The sequence below is a fragment of the Temnothorax curvispinosus genome, unplaced genomic scaffold, assembly GCF_003070985.1.
Source record: "Temnothorax curvispinosus isolate PA1 unplaced genomic scaffold, ASM307098v1 QBEX01006657.1, whole genome shotgun sequence".
Taxonomy (NCBI): Eukaryota; Metazoa; Arthropoda; class Insecta; order Hymenoptera; family Formicidae; genus Temnothorax; species Temnothorax curvispinosus.
Window position 1 is genome coordinate 1,567,087 of NW_020216437.1, and position 25,719 is coordinate 1,592,805.

At 36.5% G+C, this 25,719-nt stretch overlaps 2 protein-coding genes across 10 annotated transcripts; one reads left to right on the forward strand and one right to left on the reverse strand.

Moving 5' to 3' along the window:
• LOC112456190 (mitogen-activated protein kinase kinase kinase 13) lies at positions 1 to 21,948 on the forward strand. Of its 9 annotated transcripts, none has more exons than XM_025018574.1 (12): positions 1 to 434; positions 6,869 to 7,038; positions 14,811 to 15,094; positions 15,500 to 15,686; positions 15,778 to 15,969; positions 16,234 to 16,660; positions 17,082 to 17,308; positions 17,446 to 17,878; positions 18,121 to 18,515; positions 18,597 to 18,773; positions 19,144 to 19,342; positions 19,769 to 19,888. In XM_025018574.1, exons 2-12 carry the CDS (start codon positions 6,899 to 6,901, stop codon positions 19,886 to 19,888), a joined length of 2,781 nt encoding a protein of 926 aa, XP_024874342.1. In that variant the 5' UTR covers positions 1 to 434; positions 6,869 to 6,898. The 9 variants fall into 9 exon arrangements, with proteins under 9 accessions (XP_024874342.1, XP_024874347.1, XP_024874344.1 ...); XM_025018579.1 differs by having other exon boundaries at positions 2 to 434; positions 17,551 to 17,878; positions 19,769 to 21,948; XM_025018576.1 differs by having other exon boundaries at positions 2 to 434; positions 14,811 to 15,085; positions 19,769 to 21,948.
• LOC112456201 (armadillo repeat-containing protein 1-like) lies at positions 21,932 to 24,889 on the reverse strand. Its single transcript, XM_025018603.1, has 4 exons — positions 24,088 to 24,889; positions 23,517 to 23,852; positions 23,202 to 23,411; positions 21,932 to 23,059 (listed from the first exon to the last, which is right to left on the reverse strand). Exons 1-4 carry the CDS (start codon positions 24,235 to 24,237, stop codon positions 22,892 to 22,894), a joined length of 864 nt encoding a protein of 287 aa, XP_024874371.1. The 5' UTR covers positions 24,238 to 24,889; the 3' UTR covers positions 21,932 to 22,891.
• Positions 24,890 to 25,719: the final 830 nt, after the last annotated feature.

The following is a 25,719-nucleotide window of genomic DNA, read 5'->3' on the forward strand; positions in this document are numbered from 1 at the left end:
CCAGTGTCCGTCGAACGCGTCGCGCGTCGGGGTGTCGCCGTCGCGGGGTTGTTAACGCTGTGCGCGAGCGATTAAATCGGAGCCCGGAGCGGCGGCGATAACGCGCAACGGGCACGCGCGGCGTGTGCGAGCGACCAAGCTCGGACTCCCTCGCGAGATCTGGTGTAATATGTATTGCGTGTCTCCTCAGTTCGTGCCTGTGACAACGACGACTTCGACGAAGGAGACGTCCCGCGCGGCGAGGAAGAGCCGATTCCCGGATCGCGCTCGCGGCGAGCCGTCACGACGACGGTGGACGTAGCGTCGCGACCGGCACTCGGCCGAGAAGGAAAGGAGGAGAGAAAAGGGTTGCGCGAATGGCGACGACGGCGGCGATTCCGCCGCGGATAGCAGCGACCGTTCCCGTTGTCGCGACGACGGCGAGCGGCGTTCAGGTGAGTCGCCCGAGAGGGTAGCGCGTCGTTCTGATCGATAAAGCGCGCGCGCGCGTCCTCTCTTCCAATCCATCTTTCCCGTTTCCTCTCCCGCGTAGGAGGAACTTGCGCGCCCGCTCATCCCCCATCGCGCGCCGCGAGGGGAGCTTTCGCATCGTCCGTATGGCGACGGCGGCGAGAACGACCGGACGGACGGACTCGCTCGCTCGCTCGCGCTTGTGCAAATCGAGGAAAGTGAAAGCTCACCTCGCTCGGCCACGATCGACGCGATCGCCGCGAAGGACCGTCCGTTTTCTGGCTGTCTTTCGCGTTTGCCGCGTCCAGGACAACGTAGACGTATAGACGTAACGTTTCGCTCTTTCAGGGTGAGACAGAGAGGAGGACGGTGAGAGATGCGCGAGGAATCTGTAGCTGGACCGCGCGTTGATGCGCAGATATCAAGTGTCAAACGTACGCGAATTTTCACGGGCATTTCACATTTTTATTAGCGTCATTTTTTAACTCCCACGTCAAAGGTCGTGGTTTGTAGTAGACTTCGTACGAGAATAAATAAACTTTTTTAAAGTTTTGTGACATTTAGCGGAAAACTTTTTAAAAAGAAGTCCACCATTTTCGTACGAAATTTCTACCGTAAACACGACATTTTTTTTTAATACAAGAGAATGACGTTTGTGATGTGGGAGTTAAAGGTCAGAGTGCATAGCGGAAGCGCCCTCGGTACCGAAACTATCCAGTATTCTGTCAAATAATACAGCGACACTTTCGAACGTTCCGTTCGTGTCGATTTGTGTGCGATGACCTTTGGTGCGCACTAGTGCGTGCAACCGATTCGCTGGAGGTGCACGGGATGCGGTTAAAACGGACTTGTCGTCGCGATGTGAAACGACGCGTCTCCCTCGGGGCAGCGAGGAGGAAATTAAACCGAATAAATCCAGGAAGGAGAAATCCAATCGCATCGTTTGCTTTTCGTAGTTGCGTTCTCCTTTCCGAAAGATTGCGATTTTTATCTTCATTCGTATCTCTCTCGATTCAGCCGATTTCTTTTCTTTTCAAGTCCCGTCTCGCATGAAAATGCTATGAAACGCAAAAGAAATGGTTTCTTACGTGGTGCAAACGTGTATTTATAATTTTACAGAATCCAAGTTTCGAACGAAGCAATTATAAGACTTTATTACATCGTGACGAACCGTCATGTCATAAATGTTGTCCACTTCTCTTTTATGTTCTTATAAAATGTTACAGTTTAGTTGTTACAGTTAAATCGTTTTTGTAGATCGCGCAATTATTTCTCTGATCTTATCTGTAGTTTGTTTCTTTACGTAATACGAATTTAATACGTCGATCAACCCTTTCACCACTGCGGGGGTGATTCTGTTCCAGCGATTTGAGATTTAAGTGGCGGCGCGACGAATATTGAATTCTTAAGAGATTATGCACTATTGATGCTTATTAATATATCCCAGCTCAGCTCCGTTCGTTCCGATAGAAAATTCCGATGGAATTAAAATAACTGTTTAATTTATGTAAATCACAGACCAGGAAAAAATTTTATTACGCATACCGGAATGTCCTGTTTTCTTCCAGGAATCTTTAATCTTCATAGGATTATGTAATACAGAGGAATATGATGATGTTTAAGCTGAAACGTAAGACAAATTAAAGAATAAAAAACGCAATTTTACTTGACTATTATACTAAAGAAAATTGATCTTGCACTAAAGGAAACATTAAGGAATAGTGTCGCAGTCGTCGCAGTGCATTTAATGCCAGTATAAGTTTTCAAACCGAGCCCCGATAGCATCAAACTAGCGATAAGATATTAAATAGCTAATTATCTCTAATTCAAAAGTAACATACTGATAACCTTTAACAATCGGAAAAAACACTGGGTTCGACGAAACCTGACACTTAAAGCAGTGATCACGAGATAGAGTTATTATTAAATTTATGCAAGCAGCATTTTTCATAGAATGCAATGGCGTATATATAATAAGTAGCATAATTTAGAGAAAGCGTTCTTGTAGCATTGCAAAATTGATTTTAATAGAACAATTGACACACCAATTTTTATATCAAATTAGAAAAATTAGAAAAATGGTGTGATATCTATTATTAGAAGAAATCATTCAGTGATCAATGAAATCAAATGAAGATTTATTTCATCAATCAATTGAATGATTGAATCTAATAGTAGATATTACACATCATTTTTCTAATTTTTCTAATTTTGCAATGCTACAAGAACACTTGGTATAGCATAATTAACACATACGCCTTTTTCATTGCCCCAACCTGGGGACTCTCTCTAAATATAGAGAGCTAGGCAAGCAATACACTCTCCAGTGGGTTGCCATCCCCATCTGACATCCGAGAGGTGGCGATCGAAATTTGACAAAATCGTCTTTGGTCGGATTTGAACTCGGTTCTCCGGCTCACTAGACCAGCGTACATCTCTCCTCTGCGCCACGATAGCCCCACTCTCGTAACTCTAAAAACCATTCTATTTTACTTATATTCAGGGTTAGTGAATCGGTACGTTGATTAGCCGCGGGGTATCGTGGACAGCGTTGCAATCACTGGCCATTATCGGGTGGTGATTTCAATGCTAGGATGCGGCGGCGGCGGAGAAGCGTGCGTAAACTATCCTTTAAAGATCCGGCATCGCCACGATTCATGTGTTTATTTACGCGATACGAGACGCCAAGGGGCGGCTTCATTCATACGTAGCGAGTTCGTGTGCGATCGATAGCGTATGCCAGACAAACACGGACGATAGGATCTTCGAATACGCCTGAGTATATATTTTTAGAATTTACCCTCATTTTCTTTTTCTATTTATACACGGATTCGAGGCACGTTTCATTGCACGAACATAATTGCGATCCGTATTTAGAACTTTTTGTTCGATCGATTTCTTTGCTTATTTCATTGTTAACTAGGAAATCAACAAATATTTGAGACTATACGATTTCGAGAAGCCAAAGTAATATCTTTTTATGTCACGTACCTATAGTGAAGTACCTAAAATGTTTTAATATGTTTCTAATGTATTTCTAATTTCTCAAAATAGAAATACATCACAAACTTTCTTTTCCAAGTTGTTACATTTTTTCTGAAAAAATATAATCTTATAGTTATATTTAATTTTATAATTTTACATTTAACTTTTTAATTTACTTGAAATTTATTTTTTATTAATTAGAGCTGGAAAAAAACATTTAGGAAGAGATTTAGAAGAGATAAAATAAGAAAAAAATATAAATTTAGTAGAAGAGAGGAGATACAATAATTATTTTTTTTTTTATGAAATATCTCCAAGTCGAGATTTTCTTTGAGACATTCCTTTAAAAACATAAAAAAGACCGCTTTTTGAAATTGGTTCTACGCCGCATAACAATGTTGAAATGTCATTCAACGAAGCTGTGCGAGAGACTTTTGATCAAAATCAGGTTCTACACATAAAAGGAAATGGACTGTAATTACGTAGCAAAGAGCTAAATAAGAACTTGCTTGATCGATCAAGACCCGTGGTTACGAACTGGTACCTATACGAGCAGAGCTCGTTCGCGCGAATGACGCATGAGAACGGCTTCGATCGGCCGTTCGTTCACGCTCGTGGCGTTACACCTATTTAACGACGCTGGAAATGGATTTTCATTTTCTCCACCCTTGCCATTTTCGTCCCCGAGGGACGAAATGCTCGCGTCGTCACGACCCTCGAGAACAGGTTTGCTTTTGTCTGCGCAGGTCAATTCGCACACGCGATGCTTCGCACGAGTTTGCGTTCCCCTCTCCCCTCCCACCACGACAGTGCCTCCCAATCGCTTTCACGACGCGTATCCGCAAAAAGTAATAATACTTGTGGCGGTAGACTGTATGGCAGACTGGAGGAAACGTATTCGGGGATGTTTTATGCGGGTCTCCCTATGAAGAATTTCGTGACGTTTCTTTTATACAGGGTGTTACCAACGAAGAGTCCCGATTTTACAGATTCTTCGACCAGCGAAGAGTCTTTGTTTGACAGATTCTTTGTGTAGCTTCTTCTTTACCGAAAATATTCGAGAAGAGACTATTACATTTTGTCGTAAGTTTTTAATTTCTCACAAAGAAATATTTCCTTTCTACTCTTCAAATTGCAATTTAAAAAAAGTGACACATTTGAAATTAAATAAGGGACTCTAATTTCTGATGCGTAGCCTCCGAGAAGCATGGGCGTGTTACCTGTTCAGAACACACTTGTAAGAAAAACTCCGCTGTGTTATTTTTTGCCCTAATCTTTTGGAACAGGTCTTTTAGCGTCAGTGATTCTCAAAGCAGAACAATTAACATGAAACTGTAACTTACGATCATTTTCTTTCATAGAAATCTAATATGCTTTTTTTATCATTATCGTTACATGAGCGATAAAAATTGGCACTATTATTCAAGTCGTTCTGTAATTAATTATTAAAATATAAAATTTATACGTATACGCGAGAAATAAACTGAGAAATTCTCGATCTTCGTTGGTTTTTTTTAGAAAGTATAACACGATTGTATATTGTAGACAAGTCACGTGAGTAAACTAACATATGCGATGCCACCATTCGACCATTCGCTGCTATTTCTGTCAGATGGCCGTATGTGAGTTATATCTGATCGAAATTGCAATTTACGTTTATGCGCACAGGGTGCATAGAATTAGAACAGAGGGTGTACACCCTTCTCATTCAAATTTATATTTCTCAGGCAAAGAGGCAATCCTTCGAGCGTAACCAGGCTGTTTACTCCCTCAATACAATAATAGGATCCTCACGCAGCTTCAAATTTCCACTTTAAATTCATGAAACCTTTATTTAATGTTTTTGTTTCAAGTATTCGTATATCCACGACTTGAATTATATGTATATATCAAGGATATGTTTTCGCAAATTGTTATCTATATAATTATTTATTATTATATAATCAAAATAATACAAAATAATTATCTTGCTATCAGTAAAATGTAATTATAATATATCCTGAAGGGCTATTAATTATGTCTGACATCAATTTTTATTACACACACGCACAACATAAAATTAACATTCTTGTAAAAAATATTTATGTATCTAAAAAACTGAGTACAAGACAAAATATTAAACGAATAATATAATAACCAAGTAATTTAGAAAGAACGAACGAATTTTCTATACTTTCGAGGGTGATATTGAAAAGGGATATTCGCATGCGCGTGCTAGAGTCAACAGCGGTTTCAGGTTCAAATAACTCGGAACTTGGCAAGACTTCGATCCAGGTGCACGGGATTAATCGTAGGGCACACCTAGGCGTGAGTGGCGTGACTCATTCTGGAAGGAGTTCCTGGTTTCTTTTTTCAGCCTTTTGTATGAGGGATGTGCGTGGAGCAAATATTACCTGCATAATTTACCCTCTTACTTATTACATTATTACATTATTATCGACTTATATTTTAAATTTAATTAAATTTAATTAAATTTGCAATTTGTTTTTAAATAATCTTTTTTAATTTTAATCATGATTCGAGAAACGAATAAAGGGCGGTTTTCTTTGTAATGAGAATTACTTCGCGAGAAGTTGGCTCGCACAATACATTCGAATCTTTTGTCTGATTGTGAGTCCTATTAGAAAGAAACTGAATTTGTTGTTTATCTGACAATGATAATGACTGTGTCCAGTTGACTTTTTACTTGCATTCATAAATTTCCTTCGACTTATTCTCACAGAACTCTCTATTATTTTGAGAGAGTATCTAACTGTTGAAAGATGTCTGAATAACGTGGTCAGACCCGGGGCTTAAAGAATCTGTACGCAAAATAAAATAAAACATATGCTAAGGTTCGGTATGCGGACGGGCAAATACCACACCTCTTACTAGATCGGCATTCCATTGAATCCGGCTGCCTCCCTCCAGTAGATATTACGCCAAAAGTGATTTCTTATTCCTCTCTTTTTGTGTTCGCCCATTCCAACGTGGTAACAGACAATCAGCGGATGCTCTTTAACATATAGCTAAGCGTTGAATAAAATAATCAGTATAATCGGAACGAAACTAAATCTTTAATCGCCATAAATTTCATACATAACATGTACGTAAAAATAAAATCGTATTTTGCATCATTATTGTGCTCGATTAAAGTAGCCGAGCTTCTTGTATTTAAGCGTATTTAATAAAGACTATTCGATTGTGTTGGTCTGTAAAGGAATATAATCACTTATTCTTCTAGACTCTGCGAATAAAATATTAAATCATTAATAGAAATACGTAGAATCGTCTTTTTGTAAATTTAATTTCTATTGATCAAGGTAGAGCTAATTGCTTCGAAATTTATTAAATAATTATTTTGTTTATTTCTCGCATTATTGTTACACGCTATTCATGCAGATCCGTTAGGGCTAATGATTAAAAGTAACGAAATTGAAACGCTTCGTTTCAGGTCTGTCAATAATCTGGCACTTAGGCGAGAATGCGCACCCCTGCTGAGACCGAGACTCTGGCCCAACCCGAAATGTACAACTTGGAAACCGAGGAAACGGGGACGTCCGCGGACGTGAGCGGAGTGGTCTTATCGTCTCCCCATCCAGAGGCTCATATATTTACTAACAGGTAATTCCCTCTTCTTCTTGTTAAATCTTAAATCTTGATAAGATTTTAATAATACCGATGCGTTTGATCGAAACGATGATTTAGCGGTAATATCGGAAAGACGAAAACAAACAAAAGACAAGAAAGGAAGAAAAGATAAGAAAGAATAGTAAGAAACAGATAAGAAGTAAAGTAGCACTTTTGGCTCTTTCGATACAGCAATTCATCCGTCAACGTAGCGGAAAACATTTCTCTTGTAAGAGGAAAGAAAATTTTCATAATTCGGTTTTATGCAATCACATATTTCTACATTGAATTTATTACTTGCAATTATTATTGAGGTGTCATAGGTTGCATTATTAAATACTTATACATATAATGCGATGTTTATATAATAGTAATAACTGTAAACAGTTTCAAGTTAAATTTTAATTATTCGGTATTTTATTCATTCTTATGTTGGAAGTAACATTGCTAGTTTTATCATTTCTTTGTCTTTTTCTATTTTTTAATTCTTTCCTTATACAAATACAAAATAGCATGCTGTACGCAAGTAATAATAAAGCATTATTATTTAATTGTTGATTAACTATTATTAGTTATTACAATATTTATCTCATTATTAATTAACTATTAATTCAATTATTTAACATTTGATAAGGTATTTCAATTTTAACAATATTAACAATTAATGCCTTGTATCAACGCACATCGGTCGAATATTAGTGAATATTGACCATATTTTCGTGTTCTTATATTATGCACACTTTTTTTTATTAAAAAAAATAAATTATAATAAATAGTTTTGGGGAATCGAGTCGATATATTGCCGCTAAGTTTATCACAGAACGCGATCTGATGACTGTTATCGGTGTATAAAGGATGTAAAAGTTGATAGATATTTTTTATTATATATCTGTGAATTTGAAATAGCGCGGGTCGCATTATCTCTGCTCGCGCATTGCGTCGCAAACGAGCGAGCGAGCGAGCGCTGTCGATAGCATGTGACGGTGATGTTGGAGCAGCAGATAAGTCGAGAGAGAAAGAGAGGAACGAGAGAGGAAGAAGGAGAAGAAAGAGAGAGGGAAAAGAAAGACAGAGAGGAAAACAAAGATTAAAGAAGACGTGCTGCTCCACGTCTACCACGTCGCGTCGTGGTATATATCGCGCGGTTGGTTATCTGGGTAGTAGTCTCCGTTCGCCAGTAAAGTGGGATACATTTCGTGCGTGAGTGCCGTGTGTGTCGCTCTCGGATCCGAAACGCGATCGGTGGTCGGTGGTGCGACGTGACGACGACGACGACGACGCTAGTTTCTCGCCGGCTGCGTTGTAACAGTGCTCCCGTTGTACCTACCTACGTCCATGTGCTGTACGCGACGCGATGGGCCTCACGCGTTTTTTCCTCATCAGCAAGAAGCCAGCGACGCAGAACGACGACGTTGCCGCCGGCGACCCCACCGCCGTTACGATAGTACCCGACGATGTGGCCAGCGCTACGACGAAGAGGTGAGGCGAGTGTCGCCCGGGTGCCTTTGTAACGCGCTTCACGATAGCGGATCCCGTGAAACTCGCACCGGGTCTTCGGAATGCGCTCGCGATAGCGGCTCCATCGACAACTCCTCTCGCCCGACGCGGCGCGTCGTTTCGTTATCGGTCGTCAGACAGAGACAATCGAGAAATTCCAAGCCGACGTAATCCCTTGTGTTTCACACACGAACGTCGCGCTCCGCCAGGAAGTAATGTTAAAAATGATAATTCCGTAGTAAGTTATTAACGTATTTTCTTAACGTATACGTTAAGAAAAGAAAATAATAGAACCTGTCTGCTCCGAGATATACATCGATCGTCTTGATGTCATGAGAGACGAGACGTGAAATTTCTAACTGGAGTTGCTGCGTTGTTACCACATAAATCTCTAAAGAAGAGCGGTATTGGAAAGCGCAGATACTCGTAAAAGAAGGGGTTCTCATCTTTTGAAACTTGCATCTCGGACGTATCAGTGTAGGTTTGTTTTTTTTCTTTCGAAGAACTTTCTGAATTGATGAATACTAGTTTGTTTCACTCTAACTTATTGCACCAATGTTGGTGCATGTGCATCAGTTCAGGAAGTTGTTTGAAAAAGACGGAATAATATTCTAGCGCTGTGATGCGGGGCAACAGATGCTTGGCTGCGACATTCTCTTTTAATGAAAAATCGAGGTTTGATGCTGCGTCAATTTCTGTAACGTCTTGTTCTACTAGTAGAGTTATAATTATGCTATAGAGATACGTCGCTTGCACAAACAACCAACGTTATATGTATATATGTATATATATATATATGTTTCTAATGCGTTAAAAATATCTCCTTTCGTATCGTCGAGTCAATGGTGAAATCGCAATTTTTACGAAACAGTAAATGACATAGAAAGTTGCTGTTACTCCATTTTTTTTAGAAATCGAATTTAAACGCGATTGATGGGTTTCAGATATAATTACATTCTATCGTTTTTCATAAAGAACACATCCTCGCTATATAGATGCATTGCTATAAACATAAATAATTAGGATTCTATATGTATCTCAAATACATTATGATGCAACAATCTCTTTCGAATGTATCAACAGATTAATACAGGTACAAAGACAAAACGATTTATATAGAAATATATGTAATTCAGAATAATTAAAGGAATATGAAACGAACGAATATATAGACGGCTTAAATGTTCACGACGTTATCATACGACATGCTCAATCGACGATCACTTACTATTACACGTGAAATAATATTAATAATAACGTATTCAAATTAACTCAATAAATACGTAGCAAATAAAATACAATGTAAAGTTGAAAAGAAACCAAGAGGTGTAGATATACCGCAGGTACCGCAATATAACTAATGTTGTGGTATAATATAACGCGTAATATAACTAATCATGTAAAGAATCCGCGGTCAGTCCGCCGTTAGTCTGGCGTATTTGTTTACGGCGACCAGCACGGCCCTCATTGAGTGACGCCAGCAGACAGCTGATACGAAGGCCACGGCAACTCCGGCAAGCGTGCATGCACGTACTATGCATGCACGTACACGACTCGCTCGTTATGCGGCGTGTCGGCTCTTGCCATGTACATTTACGCCCGGCTTCTTACGTATTCGCGGGAGAAGGACGATAAGAGAAGGCTGTCCCGAAGACAATCGTTTTATCTCGAGCCGCCGCCGCCGATTCTCTGTCAAGGGCACTGCCATTCGTGCTTCCAAGGCCACTCTCACTTCCCAAGCTCACTTTTCTACGAACTCACATTCGGGCGTATTAAAAATGCACAGGTGTATTAGCGTGACGACTTATTCGTATTTCATCGAGAAATAAAAATTTTAAATCGAACTTTACCTTTAATCGCTAACTTATCATATTATCGTTCAAAAAATGATTTATTTCTTATCAATTTGTCTCAAAGTCAAACTCTATCCGTATTAAAAAATTTGTGTCTTATCCGAAACGTTTTACAATCTTCTTCTCGAAAAAAATTTCTTTTTCCTCGCAATGCGTTCTTTTTTTTTTTTTAGTTCAGTTCGTTACATATTCGCACGGAGAATTTACTATTGATCAAAATTACTGACCAGACTTTTAGCCGGAGCAGTATTAATGTATCTAATGAATGCGACTAACATTCCACGATATATGAAGCGATAATATGTATAACAAGCGACACTGTCATCGTTTGAGCATGCGATGTGATAACGTCGCGTCGGCGTGAAAATACACAGTCGGCCTATGTATCGGCACTATTTTGATATTTTTCCACGCGATCGACAGCCCGTTCTTCCAGACGCGTCGGCGTTAACACTCAGAAATTAAACTTCTTTTAGACCCTCAATAGAACATAAAATTTGAGCAAAATAAAGGGCAGTGAGAGTAATGCGGTTGTTAATACGTGAATCGTGGGTGTACATTGTTGTTTGATTAGATATAATATACATACGTACAGAACCGGATGTTTCCGTTTCACTTTGGGCCATCATATCTTCAGCGATAAAATAAAAAAAAAATTAATTTAAAAACCCCATGTTTTCAAACAAAAGTGAATAAGCATCTTTAGATTTCTAATTCTACTTACATATAAATTTGGATAAAATTGCCGCGCACTCGGCATGTTTTCCCGCGTGCTGGTATCGGTTATCGATAAAATCAACAGCGATAACACTAGTTTAAACACAACACACCGGCTTGTTTATGCAATTCCTTTCGCACGCGCACGAAATTCCTGCTTTTCTTTTTAGGTATCGTTTCACGTACGTTAGAAATCATTGTAAAATCTTATTGTTAGTGAAATTTTGAAAAGTTAGCTTTATGTCGTAAAAAGAAAACGAAGAATCTCCTTTTTGTCCTTTTTATTTTATTTTAGATTATTTTTAAAGAATTCATATACTCTTTAGATGAAATTTTACCTAAACTCTCGTTTAAGAAAATATAGTTTGAACTAGCTCGAAAGAAAGAATTAAAAATTTGTTTTTTCTTATTTAGCTTTAATTAATTACAATAAGCAAAGTTCCGTTATCTAACGGTTTTAGCTTCAAGTTAACGGCAAGCGTTTTTTCCATTACATCGCAATAATCCAAGACTAATCAAACATTTACTAGACGTTTTATTAACATTTTAATACATGTAAAATAAGGATATTAAGAAATGGGGATTCAAAGTATGGAGAACATCTGAATACATGTTTATTGTGTATATGACCGCAAATAATACCGCTCAATCTGGAACGGATAAAGATACGTATATGTACTTTACATACTTAAATAAATATATCTACGACACACAAATATTATTTCATATGGACAAAGGTGAAGAGCAACGGCAAATGTTATTACTAGAAGATTGTTTGAAACTCTGTTGTTTTGTGCGTTTACTTGATAAGTATTTGAAAAGTGAAGAATTTTCTTTCGGGAGCTTTATTTATAATTTAATGCCACATTACATGCAATTTAATATTAATTGATTATAGTACTTAAAGTAAAGGATATTCTCTACGGAAGTATGTATTTATATAATAACGTCATTTATCAAGTACTTTTTATCGCATTTTTATATTGCGACAGAAGAGTGACACCGTTCGGGTAACTCAAGGAAGTGATCAATCATGTCATTTTTATAGATTTTTTTTTCTTCATAGCTACACTAACATATATTTTAATCAATTTGGTTTTCCCCGAATTGAAAGAATCTGTCCGTGAGACGCTAAAGAACTTAGTAGAGCATGACTTGTACTATCAGTCGAGAATTAAATTTAGAAACATGTATCTATATGTATATATGTCTGTATGCAGCTGCGACGTAAAGAGCGCGATCGATATCCGCGTTGCATGCCACTTTTGTTGCATTCCGTTCAAAGATTTTTGTGTTGCGCTCTCATAATGAGTAAAACGCCCGATAACACGGCACCATGTTATCAGAGCCGGTAATATTAATCTTCGCAATGCGCATGAAAAGTTGCATCGTATCAATCGAAATTATAGTGGGCGTGACATTTCGTGTCTCCGCGATGCGACATCAATGCACAATACATACACAAAACGATTGATAATCTCAATGTCGAGAAATTTTTTAATAAATTTATTGTTTATTTTCTTCGTAGAAACTTTCGAGAAATCTTTTACTCTTTAATATATATTTTTATTATATGATGCATCTAGATAATTAAATTCTGGAAAAATAAGATATTATTGATAAAAATACTAGAGACTGCTCATTTGTTTTTATCTTTGCGAACATAACAAAACTCTAAAATTTATTTTTTAGAAAAATGCTTTTATCTTTAACTAAAAAGCTTTTAGTATTAATATTTTAGTAAGAGAAAAAAGCAATTGATCAAAGAATCTGTTATTAAAAATATTATTTAATTGAGCAATTTGTGTTACTTCTATAAATAATTCTATAAATACTTCTATAGATGCTGATGTCCAATCTGGAGTAACGCGCTTTCTCGCACTTGCCAGATAGGCTCGTATTAACCGAGAAAGAGAGAAAAGGAGAGAAACGTAGATAAATATGTCCACCACTTAGCCGGTCACCCGTAAAAAGTCATTGACACAAACGCAAATCTTTTGCCACGTGTAGCCTTGAAAAGACGTCTGCGAGCGAGGCATTGCGATTGTTATCGCTACAATATCATCTTTTGACAGTCTTCGAAGCAGAAAGAAGAAGCAGATAAAGTGAATTTTCGAAGAAAAAATAGGAACGACGCCAAATTAATTAATACCATAAATAACATAAAGAAAAATGAAATTGTACTATTGTTTTACAAGTATTTAATATGTTACAGCGAATGTCTTAATTGATAGATGTTTTAAAGTTTATAAAAATAATATCAAGGTGATATCAGATGTCACTCTGTGACCATTGTGTTTAAAAATAGACTATTATGAGTCTACGTGTTTTATTTGTTATCGTTAAGACATAGTCGTCTTCGGTCAGCTGATAATTGACGTGCGAGATATGTCAGAATTCCAATAACGATTCGACAGTTTTAATATTATCGACATCGTTTATACGTTAAAAATGGAGAGTTAGAATAATATATCAAGAATAATATACGCAAGTTCTCTTTCTCTACTTAAAATTGCTTTTTATCTTAAGACAATGATATAACTACAGCAAAGACATTGCTACAGCTCTATTGCTATAGCCAAATCAATATCAATCCTCATATCTTAAGCATTGATAGTTCAGAGAAACTAAATGGTTTCAATTAAATACGGATTCTGTATTGAACAATGCTAAATGCATCAGTATTGACGGTGGCAGATTTATTTGGCATTTTAAGACTTATGGACGCAGCTTAATTTGGGATCTCTTTAGATTCTGATCTCCATGTGATCGAAAATCTGTCAATATTGAGACCATCCGGCGATTGCTATCGCCGGCGTGACGTGCGGCACACATGCGTCGTTCTTATCGTTCATCGGACCGCACAAAGATAATTATGTGCAATTTTCGATTGGTTTTTTTTTGCGGGTGATTCTCAATGCAACTTGCATCAGGTCTTGGATCGATTACTTTGCGATAGGAAGGCTCTTCTGCTATATTACACTGCACGATTCAAAAATGGTTCCGCTAAAAGAAACAAAAGATTAAGAAAGTAAATGAAAAGAGAAGAAAATCCATAAAGGGAAAGAAAAAGAATTTTTATATATATCTTTAATTTTATAAAATGTGTACAAATTTTTAATTAAAGAGAGAAAATACATTATTTAAAATCATTTATCATAAATTGAATAATTGAAATTTATAAACATCTAATGTCTCGCATATGATATTCTTCTCTTTATGGTGAACGGCTGCATTCACAATCAAACATTGCTTCGCAAATCTTTTCTGCGTTTGGTAAAATACGTACGAATAATACTTACATAAATTCTATATATAACGAAACAAAGTACAATATGCAGCAAAGATAAGATTCGTGCGTTGTTACGAACACTATATTTACAGTAATCCTATTCATCTTTGAATATTCAAAGAGTGCGTATCGAGGAACAAAGCATACGTGAACATGTAATTAATTTCGTAATTAGTAACATACTCTTGAATCGTGAGTTTTATTACCTGTTTGCGAACGCACGTGCTTTTATGCATAATACATTGGAATAGTATCATCGGTTAATTTGAATCTGTTGTTCTCGATATTTGTACTTTTATTTCGGACATTGCCGTAACGTATTGCGATAAATGTACATTGCGATAGCGTATGTACAACTTGCGTCAGGTATTATCGAAAATCTGTAATCTCTATATACAAAATTTCAGCATGCTGTGTATCCAAGAGGAGCTGGCTCAGCTGAGTGAAATCGCGGGAAGCCCCGAACGGCTAATCACCGAGCTGCGTGAGGTTCAATTGCCGAATAGTAATCATCTCAATTCCGCGAGTAACTCCAGCGACGCCGCGACAAAATGCGCTCCCGGATCGGAAAGCATCGATTCTCAACGATCGAGTTGGGTCGAGGGCATTCTGGGATGCATGCGTCCCGTTTGGACCATGTTATCGAAGGCCGCTATTAATGATAAAATCAAGGGATTTTCAAGTAAGTTATGTAAGTTTCCATTGGCTTTTTTCTCCTATTATTTTTCTCCCCTCTTTTTAAATTAAGTTGCAGTGTGCCAAAAATTGCTTCAATGTTTTGTATAAAATCTTTATATTTTATATCATATCTTTTGTATAAATCTTTATATTTTACGTGCAGTAAAAATTAATGGCAAAACATAATCGTTATAATCCTCCTTCTTTACGACTGTCTTAGAAGGGGTGTATATTCGAAGTAACAATAGATTAAATCTGTTCTTTTCAAGATTAGTTTTAGATACAATCATGTACTTAAAATAGGATTTATGCATATGAGCGTAATCTCTTGCTTTGAATGCCTGAAATAGTTGTCGTTTTGAAAAGATTTTTCTAAGTTACGTTTAGCGCAGCTATTTATACGAACTGCCTGTTTTAGCTGACGATTGGGAGATACCCTTCGAAGCAATCAGCGAGCTGCAATGGCTCGGATCTGGGGCTCAAGGTGCAGTATTTAGTGGAAAATTAAATAAGGAAATAGTAGCTGTGAAAAAGGTGAAGGAACCGAAAGAGACTGACATACGCCATTTACGGAAACTCAATCATCCGAATATTGTGCACTTTAAGTAAGGCTCACTATTTTTTCTATAATATTAAGATATTATAGAAGTCACATTACAAAATGTTTATCGTCAAACGCTCATCTGATGTTTACAGAGGAGTGTGTACAAAACCTCCTTGCTATTGCATAATAATGGAGTTTTGTCCGTTCGGGCCATTATATGACCTTCTAAGAGCTGGAGAACCGGTTCCTCCTGCTAGATTGGTGTCATGGTCAAAACAGATAGCTGCGGGGATGGCGTATCTTCATGCTCACAAAATCATACACAGAGATCTCAAAAGTCCAAAGTAAGTAAACAATAAAATGGATAAAAGCACTATTCGAAGTAAATAATAGTTATAAACATTTTTGCTTGATTCCAATTTTTTATTCCAATTTGATTGATTCAAAAATTGAAATTAGCTAAATAATTCATGCATGGAGTATGGTTTGATAAATCTATATATGAGATAAACTATAAAATTTAATTGAAATAAAATAATTTTTTTTAATAAAATACATCCAAAATCTATAATAATTGTAGAATAACAAGAAAATTATTGTATTTGTAGTGTTCTAATAGGACAAGGGGAAGTAGTAAAGATCAGTGATTTCGGCACGAGTAGACAGTGGAATGAAATTAGCACGAAAATGACTTTCGCTGGTACGGTGGCGTGGATGGCGCCGGAGGTAATCAGGAACGAGCTATGCTCGGAGAAGGTAGACATATGGTCGTACGGGGTTGTACTATGGGAATTACTGAGCGGCGAGATACCTTACAAGGATGTAGATTCCTCCGCTGTTATGTGGGGAGTGGGCAGCAATTCTCTTCATTTACCAATTCCCACCAGTTGCCCGGAGGGATATGGGCTACTGGTTAAGCAGTGTTGGTCAGCCAAACCGCGTAACAGGCCTTCCTTCAAACTCATCGAGATGCACCTCGCTATTGCAGCTGTTGATGTACTCTCCACGGAACCTGAAGATTATTTTAAAGCACAGGTGGGACACTCATTTGATATAATGCAAATTTTCAGAAATTTTATTTCAGTTACTTGAGTAGATGATAATAATCCAGTACTAAAGTGTTTGTTAAATAATCAAAACATACAAAAGTGTTTTTTCTATTTTATATCATGTATAAATATATTATGTATTTTTAAAAATGTATTATTATATCACATCATGTAATTTATTTATCTTAATTTTATATTATTTATAAACACATTGAAAATTCTCATTTATTCTTTTGATCGTTACATACAATAAAGTCTAGTAACAATTTGCTAAATTTTTAATATAACAAAGAAGCAGTTTTAACGAATGGCTAACGAAATAAGTAATAAATAACGAATTGTTCTTTGTGCAATTATTAATCAGAGTACGTAGAGATGCGTAGATAGCGAAATTCTCTTCATTACAGCAATCTTGGAAGAAGGAAATACAGGAACACATGCAGCATATGCCACTATTTACTAATACCGATCCACGTTTCGAGGCTGAGCTAATCCGACGGAGGAAGGATGAATTGCGACACGCTCAGGATGTCAGAGAACACTATGAGCGTAAACTCGAACGTACTAACAATCTGTACTTGGAACTAAACTCTATTCTACTGCAATTAGAATTACGCGAGCGAGATGTGATAAAGTAAGAAAAAAGCCACATTATAATCTATAAAGATAGAGTCAAAGATGTATTTCTGTAACATATACATGTGCAATTGTGTTGTCCATATGTGTATGAGCGATGTACTATATGATATTCTGTATTTTTTTTAAATACAGACGACGCAGTATCGCTTTGCATAACCGCTTTGCGCTTACGGGACTGATAGCACAAGACTGCAGCCGAACTCGCACATTTGGAAATAAATGTCTGGTTTGTCTCAGGAGAGAACAGCAATCAACAGGATACAAGCAGTACAAGAAACGTCTTGTCCGTCCTTTGCTGAAGGCTCAGGAGAGGCTGTACCGCAGACGCAATGGCACAGTACAGTTCTCCACTTCCTCAACGCCTACTACTCCTCCATCGCCCACGGATTCACCACAGAGCCCCGTCAAAGCCACCATGTACACGCAGCTGAACGAATCCAATCAACCGGAAACTGTTTTAGCACCAAGCAATAGCTTCAAACAGCGTAAATACAGGCATCGTAGGGTCGGTTCGGGTTGTGGTCTAAGTTCCAGTCCTAGATCGAGTCCTCATCGTGAAAGAAAGGTGAAAATCTAAATATAATTAAAGAGAAAATATTAAAGATAATTTTGATCGTTTTCTGTCAACCCTTTCAATATCTTGTGCTCCTGATTAATTCCTTGAATTCAAATAAAAGAATTTTTTGAAAGAATATATCCTTTTTGTAAGAATATTGAGACTCTTAATTTCATGATGAATTAATTTACATTACACCTCTTAAGAAATTCTCAATGTATGTTGTATATGGTATGGTTCTTAATTTATAGAGTACAGAAATACCTGGAAGACTCGTTGATAGTCACACACAAACGGACACCGCAGACATCAGTGAATCGGATCACACCTCGGTAGCAAATATAGCACATTCTTTACCGGAGAAATCCTCCTTGGACCTCGTCAGAAGACATTCATTGCATAAGCAAACAACAGAATGCTTAAACGGAAATCCAATTTTGCCGGAAACGCATTATCCTATGCAAACGAGTTCGTGCTCCAGCCCCGAGAACTTAGATGAAAATAATTCCAATGGAAACGAACGTTTGAGGGATTGTAGCGACGACGACAATCTTGAGACTCTCGGCAGAAAAGTCAGCGAAATTATTAATGCGAATCGTCTTATCATTGACAATGGAAATGGCGATGATGTCATAATCTCTCATAGGTATTGCATAATAATATTCGCGAAAATGTAATTTATTTTTATTATATATTCAGTATTTATTAAATTAATCGAACATTACAGTAGAAATAAAGAAGATTCGGTTAAATTATCTGGGCACTATGTGGAACAATCCGATAAAATACGAGCTTCTTCGGACAATACGGATGATCGCGAAGACGATGCTTGTGAAGAAAGCTGGTCGGATGAAGAGGGAGAGGATCCAAGTTATACTTATAACTATTCCTTAAGACGAAGAAGGTATATTTTAGTCGATAGTGAATTCAACTTCACATTCTACAGCCGTATTAAAATATTGTCAATAGTGGACTAATTCAGCTAATTCTTATTTTAAACAAAATTTTTTTTTAAATACACATTTTAAAGTTAAAAAAATTAATTTAAATAGGAATTTATCAAACAACCTTTTTAATTTTTTAGAAAATAAATTAGATTATTGCTGTAAAATTTTATGGTATAAGTATTATTTTGCGAAAAACTTTTGACAGATTTGTTTATTTTACAAGCATTTCAACAGCTATTTAAATTTTCGCTTCTAGCAATACATGATTGAGTCATATTGAAAATATGACTTAATATATAATAATATATATTCCCTCCAATATATTAGTATCGCAAGAAGGCCGATCGGTCCCGGATGCAGATTACGAAGATCTAAACTAACAATATCCGGGAGAATACAGGGGGCATTAGCTTCTGATGAGGAAAATACTTCTGAATATTCGCATCCTCCGTCCAGTCAGACTTCCACCTTAGAAAGTAATCCGGATGTTCAAAGAGTTCTTCGTAATATACATCATTCCCAAAAAGTGAGTAAATTGAATAATATATTTTAGTTTTACATGAATAAATTCTAATAAACAATTGTATGATTATATACTATTATATATTATTTTAGTAAGAAAATATAAACAGATTTACATTACATTAACGTGCATTGTTACAAACGAATAACCACATGCGAAAAACAATACAAATTATATTTTGCAGAAAATAAAATATATTTCACATACGAATGTTATTATACATGATAGTAAGTGAACTTTACATTTACAAATTAATATATTGCAATATTGAAGAGAAAATATAAGTGACTGTATTAAGCCGTTTTGAAGTGGGTTTTTCATAATTTTTTTCTAATTTGTTTAGTTTTTCGCGGGTGGTAAAAAATATTTATAAACAACATATTTCTTAAAAAATTGTGAAATTAACGTGTACATTTAATTTAAACTCAGAGAAAGGAAATAGACGACGTTTCTGATACATCGAGTCAATCGGAAACGGACGAAGTCAGTGAAGTTACAATTGCATCTCAACCGGCTAGTGGATCTATGAAGATGGAGAGCCGAATATAGATTAGTTGTTAGTGTAATTTTTATATCTGATTTATGATCGGTTTATAAGTTAGATTTACTGCCTGAGTGAATGTCAGTAATCACGTCATTCTTCATTCTGTAACTTATGTTGAATATTGTAGATATTTGTCTATTCATATATGTATACATACACATACATAATGACATATATACATATATACTTGCATTCATATACATCTCCATATACATATAAACATGTATACATACATGTATTAAAGAGTATGTAATATTATTTAGAAAACAAATGATTCGGTAAGCAAATAATTCAAGAATTCGAGACTTTATATCCTGATTGATTATTTATTAAAGCCAAACAATTTTCGAAGACATTCTTAATCATTGTTTAATCAGTTGCATATATAGATTGCTAAAAAGTCAGATTAATATTGCTCAAGTTTATTTGAGTTTATTACGCAACATTTTTTACGCAGCATATATAACATGAGAACATGAGTATAGAGTGTATAGCGTAATTCTTCTCGTTCAACAAATCTAGATACTGCTTCGAAGGATATTATTTGCAGATGCAGTGGCTATATTATTATTATCCGCAATCGCATAAGTACATCGAGCATTTTTATGCTTAATACTCATTTACTTCACTGTAATAATCGCCATTAGTAAATGTTAAGCTACATACTGCTCGGTGTACTTCGCAGATAAGAAGAATCATGTATTTATTTCTTCCATGGCATCTAATATTTCGGATTCGCAGTTCTTTCCGAATACGCAAATGTACTAAATCACAAATCTAATTTCAAACTGTGCATACCCATTGCCATAGAAATAAGTTTTCATTGAAAAAATGCAGGCAGTCAACAACTTTGGAAATTCACGTATTTCACTGCTTATGTATGTGTTTATATTTGACGAAATGAAAAGGCAGCTGTAAATAGTGAGATGCCTTCATAGTTATGAAAGCATCTAGCTGATGATATTATGTATATGCACAGTTTAAATGCATTGTCTTAAAGAAAAAGAAAAAAGAATTTAATAAACCTCTCGAAACAGAATAGAAATGTACAACGTAACGATAATGAATTTTATTATGACATAAGTGCCTATGGCAATTTGCATGCATCGACCGAGGTGTCTAGTGAAAGTTAGAGAATTGATAATAATACGCAATTTAGTCTTTGAAGCATGTATTGAAAGATATTGTTGTACCTGTACGATCTTTTATATTTGCAATATATTATGGAATACGAAGATGTTAGGCGAAAATCGAAAAGTAAGAGAGGAAAAATACAAAAATGCGAAACTCCCTCAGAAGCTACTATATTTACAATAGGAGGGTACATTGTACTGTCGTATGTATATTTTCCAAGACATACGCTCATACGTAAGAAACTTAATTCTTTTTTTTTTTTTTTACTTCACAGCCAACAAGAGTCAGAGAGCGTAGGTCTTTAGTGACTATGTACTTATTGATTTCAGCCTAAGCATTTAATGTATAGTTTAAGAAATGAGTTGTATTGCGCGAAATAGTCAAACGCGGTGCTGGTTACGCGAGTTTCAAAAGCGAAGCTCAACAATAGCACTGGACTGCACGCGAACCCCATACTCATTCCGCGAATTACTGGTACTAATAATTATTGTAAGTTCTATCTCTCTGTTCCACACGCACGTCTACGAACTATTTCGTTTACTCGATTACAGGAAAAAAAACGATGTTTTGCATCCATCTATTGTACCTGCTTTGAAACTCAAATTGCCTTAATGACAATTATATACATCTGTATCTGTAAATATAGACAATACAACGGGAACTTAGCGAATAAGCGTAAAAGATAAGATAGGATAACGATTTTGATGTGCTCATCTGAACGAAATAATTTACGAGGCATATAAATAGAGAGAGATGTACTTTGTAGTAATCATACGTATTGTATCCATCATACTTATGCGAGTAGTTGCATAAATTGTTCCTTTTTGTGCAGTGGCAGCTAAAAAATTGACTAGTTCTATTATTATATAATAATAGAAGCAGTACACAAAATTTGTGTTATACATAAAATAAAGTTGATTTACACAACATTTTATATTTCGTTCTTTGTACAAATCCAAACAGTATATATTGCGTCGTGTGTAGAGATTATTATGTGTGCAGCTAAAAACATAGAACATAACAAGATTCGAAAGGGTATTTTAAATATCGTTTACAAAATGTTTTTTCAATGATTCTATAAGATTTTTTTAAAACGATTATTGAAAAATTAAATATCAAAATTCTTTCGTTTTATTTTTATTCGATTGCAAAAGCTGTATTATGGCTTGAAAGTCATATCACATACATTTAATATCTACATCTAATCTAACATTTTACATTAGAAGCTTTTATAACGAAATCTCATTTACGTGAATAAGATTTGGTAATTAGATCTTTAGTGCATACGTAGCACTTATTGGAATTTACGTATTTACACGTTAATATAGTCAAATTCGATTAGAAGTCTCTGAGATCGTAATATAATTTGCATGTGTACATAATTGCTTTACATATATTAAGTCACAAGATAAAGCATGCATAGCTGTTAAAGTACAAAAAATAAAGTTAATTTTGTACACAAATACATGTAAAACATACGTGTCTTCTTTTTACAAATATAGACATTAAAACTCAGAAGTCTGTTTGTACATGTTAATTTTCTATTGAGAGACAGACGACGAGTACAAAGTATTACTGTACGTCGTAAAAGTCAATTAACTTTACTCCCTTTAATCATTGTTATTTATGAATGTATTAAATGAGTGTGAAATTCTTAAACAATTAGAGATTTAATTAATCATGATTACTGCTAAAAAGCATAAGTCTTTCTCTTTGATATATATCTATTGAGGTAATGTACTCTATCTACACACACACACACGAATTGTTTCCAGCCTTTCTTTGAACAGATAAATGAACAATTAATTTCAAATAAATAAAATTCTAATTACAACAGTCACAAATTACGACAATCTCCGTTGAAGTTAGAAATTCTACCAATAGAACGAACTACTTAGAAACTCGGTGGTAGATTTATATAGGGATGAAGCGCTTTGTTTTAAACCGGTAAATAGTGACACAACTCCCTCCTTATCATCTTCTTCCTCTTCCTCGGGTAAATAATCGGGCAATCCTTCGCTGTCCGTATCGCCTTCCTGTATCTGAAAAAGGTCATTACATCCACATATTTAAAGTGAAACATTGTGTTCAACTTTATGAACAAAAATTACATTAAAATCTAAAACACACGTCTGTCATGTAAAAGCAGACTATAAATTAATTTAAAAGGTTGACAATTCTTACCAGTTTCACGAGGAATTCTTGATTAAATTTGTTCCTCGTAACCAATCTCGCTTCCATGTTATCCGCATGTCTCTCAATCGCTTCCGCAATCTGTTTCGCGGTGACGTAACTCAAGGTGCGCATAGTTACACGCTGATGCTCTACGTCGACAACAAGCGAAACGAGACCTTCGATTCTTATCAATATCGATTCCAGCTCGGCACGAGTTTCCTAATTATTTCGATTATCTTATTATAGACTCTCCAATGTAATAATTACTTACATTATTTTCTCACGCATGATATCAATGAACCGAAATAGACAACCAACACTTACCGGTAATAAACCTTGAACGTGTAAAACTATTACGTGTGTCCTCAACTTTTTGGGCTCTATAACTCGCCTGCAACGACTGCGCAAGTTATATATAGGCGGCTTCATACGCTCTATGTCATCTTTGACGTGCTGCGCCCGACTGGCTAATTTTGGTTCGCTCAAGCTGTACTTGTTGATAATCGCGTCCAGAGATTCGCGCACGCCAAAGGTGGACGTTATATGTATATAATTGTCTACATTCTTAACAAATATCTCCAGAATGTCCAGAGCTAAGGTAACCACATCTACATCAGGTACTTCTAAGACGTACGCTATGTACGATAAGACCGTCTTGTCCTGCAAACAAAAGCAAGCAATCAGCCAACGATAATATATACCCGGTAAACCAAACGGTTTGCAATACGACAGCAGTTTGCCAGCAGATTCTACTCAGTTTCTGTAATTTGCCAGTAGATTCTGTTAACTGTTTCTGATACACTTCCGCTGGCATTCTGCTGACAAAATTTACAGTATGCTTCGCAAGATCTTCAACAGCTTTGTCTATCTGGGATATAGGAATCGGAGCAATCACCTTCAGAATCGTGTCGTGGTTGGCAAAATCGTCGGCGAGCTTCCTGTACGTTTGGAGGGTCTCGTGCAGCTCCCGCGGGTCCACGTCCACGTCTACGTCAACATCCGCGTCGACGTCCACGTCCACGTCCACGGAATCCTCTCCGTCCATCGTCCACAAATGTTACGTTGACATCAAACACGCCTGAGATTCGTGATCGCGCGCGGCCGCTCTGGTACGATTCGCGAAAGGGAGAACCATCAGATCCCGGGGCAAATCTTCGTCCCCATCTCGCAGAGAAAAGCAAATCCGCCGCTTTCTCCGAAACGCGCGTTATTACGTCGCAACGGCGTCAACCTGAGGCTCGCTCTAACCTTATTCCCAAGCAAAAGCGAGCCGCCGAGGAACGGCCGACATCGGAATGTGAATGTCGCGCGACGAAAAGAGATGAGCTTAGATTGTCACATTTGGCATTTGATCAAAATCGATCGAGACACGTTGCACGCACGCGAGTTACTGCAAGTTACTGACATCGGTCAGTAATAGTCAGTATCAGTCGTTGTTATCGCGCGATACCCAGGAGAAGGGATGGGGGGAAACTGCAGGTTGAGTGGCAACAACCAAAGACGGTTGCCTTTCCGACGGCCGTCGGAAAGATTCCCGATCCTTCGAGATCTTTAAAAGAACCTGTCACGTTCGTTCGCCCGTAACTTATCGCGTGGCATGATAATAAACAAAGCGTTAAATTAAGCTGTAACGTCCAAGCGCGTCGATATCAGAGTAAATATGTATGTATATAGGCGCGTGATGCTCCGAGCGTGCGCAATACCTAGCTGAATAATGAATATTTGTACAATGGACTACGTTGATTTTATCATTTTATGACAATATTATTTATTCATGTTGATAATGAAGTATTTAAATAATAATAAATAAAGTTCCTGAAGCTACAACGTTCGGAATTCTGATTTTTATCCCGTATCTAATTATATATATTGATACTCCGTCGATTTTTGAAGCCTCAAATTTTCGTGATCCAGATCGGCAAGTTTAGTATTCGCTACAAGAGTCATAATTTTGTTCATATCGGTATAGAATGGAAGAGAATTTATAATAAATAAAACTCCTGAAGCTGTAATGCTCGGAACTTAATTTTTGCTATCTCATGTCCAATTATTATTCTGATAATGATTTATAGAGCTTTAAATTTTTGCGATTTAAATCCACCGATTTAAAATTCTAGAAACTTTTGAAATCGCGTGTCGTGAAATTTTTTAATCAGTGCTATTTTCTTCATCAATTATATTTTTCTAAGACTTTCAAAGATATAATTTTTTAAGGTTTAAATTTCCAGATATAAAACAATTTTTTTTAGAATTTTATTTAATACACCATCTTCTTGCTGATTACGATATGCTGAGAGATTTTCGAGAGTTTGATAGTTTCTCGCGGATTCAGATCAAGATTTAATAAAAGACAAACAGAAATACAAAAAAAAATGTTTAAAAAGAAAAATTTGGGGCAAATATATCCAGAAAAGATTTTTAATCGTCAATTAAAACCGTGAAAGTTTTAGAAACGATATTAAATTCCGATCTATTATTGATCTCTCTCTCTCTCTCTCTCTCTCTCTCTCTCTCTCTCTCTCTCTCT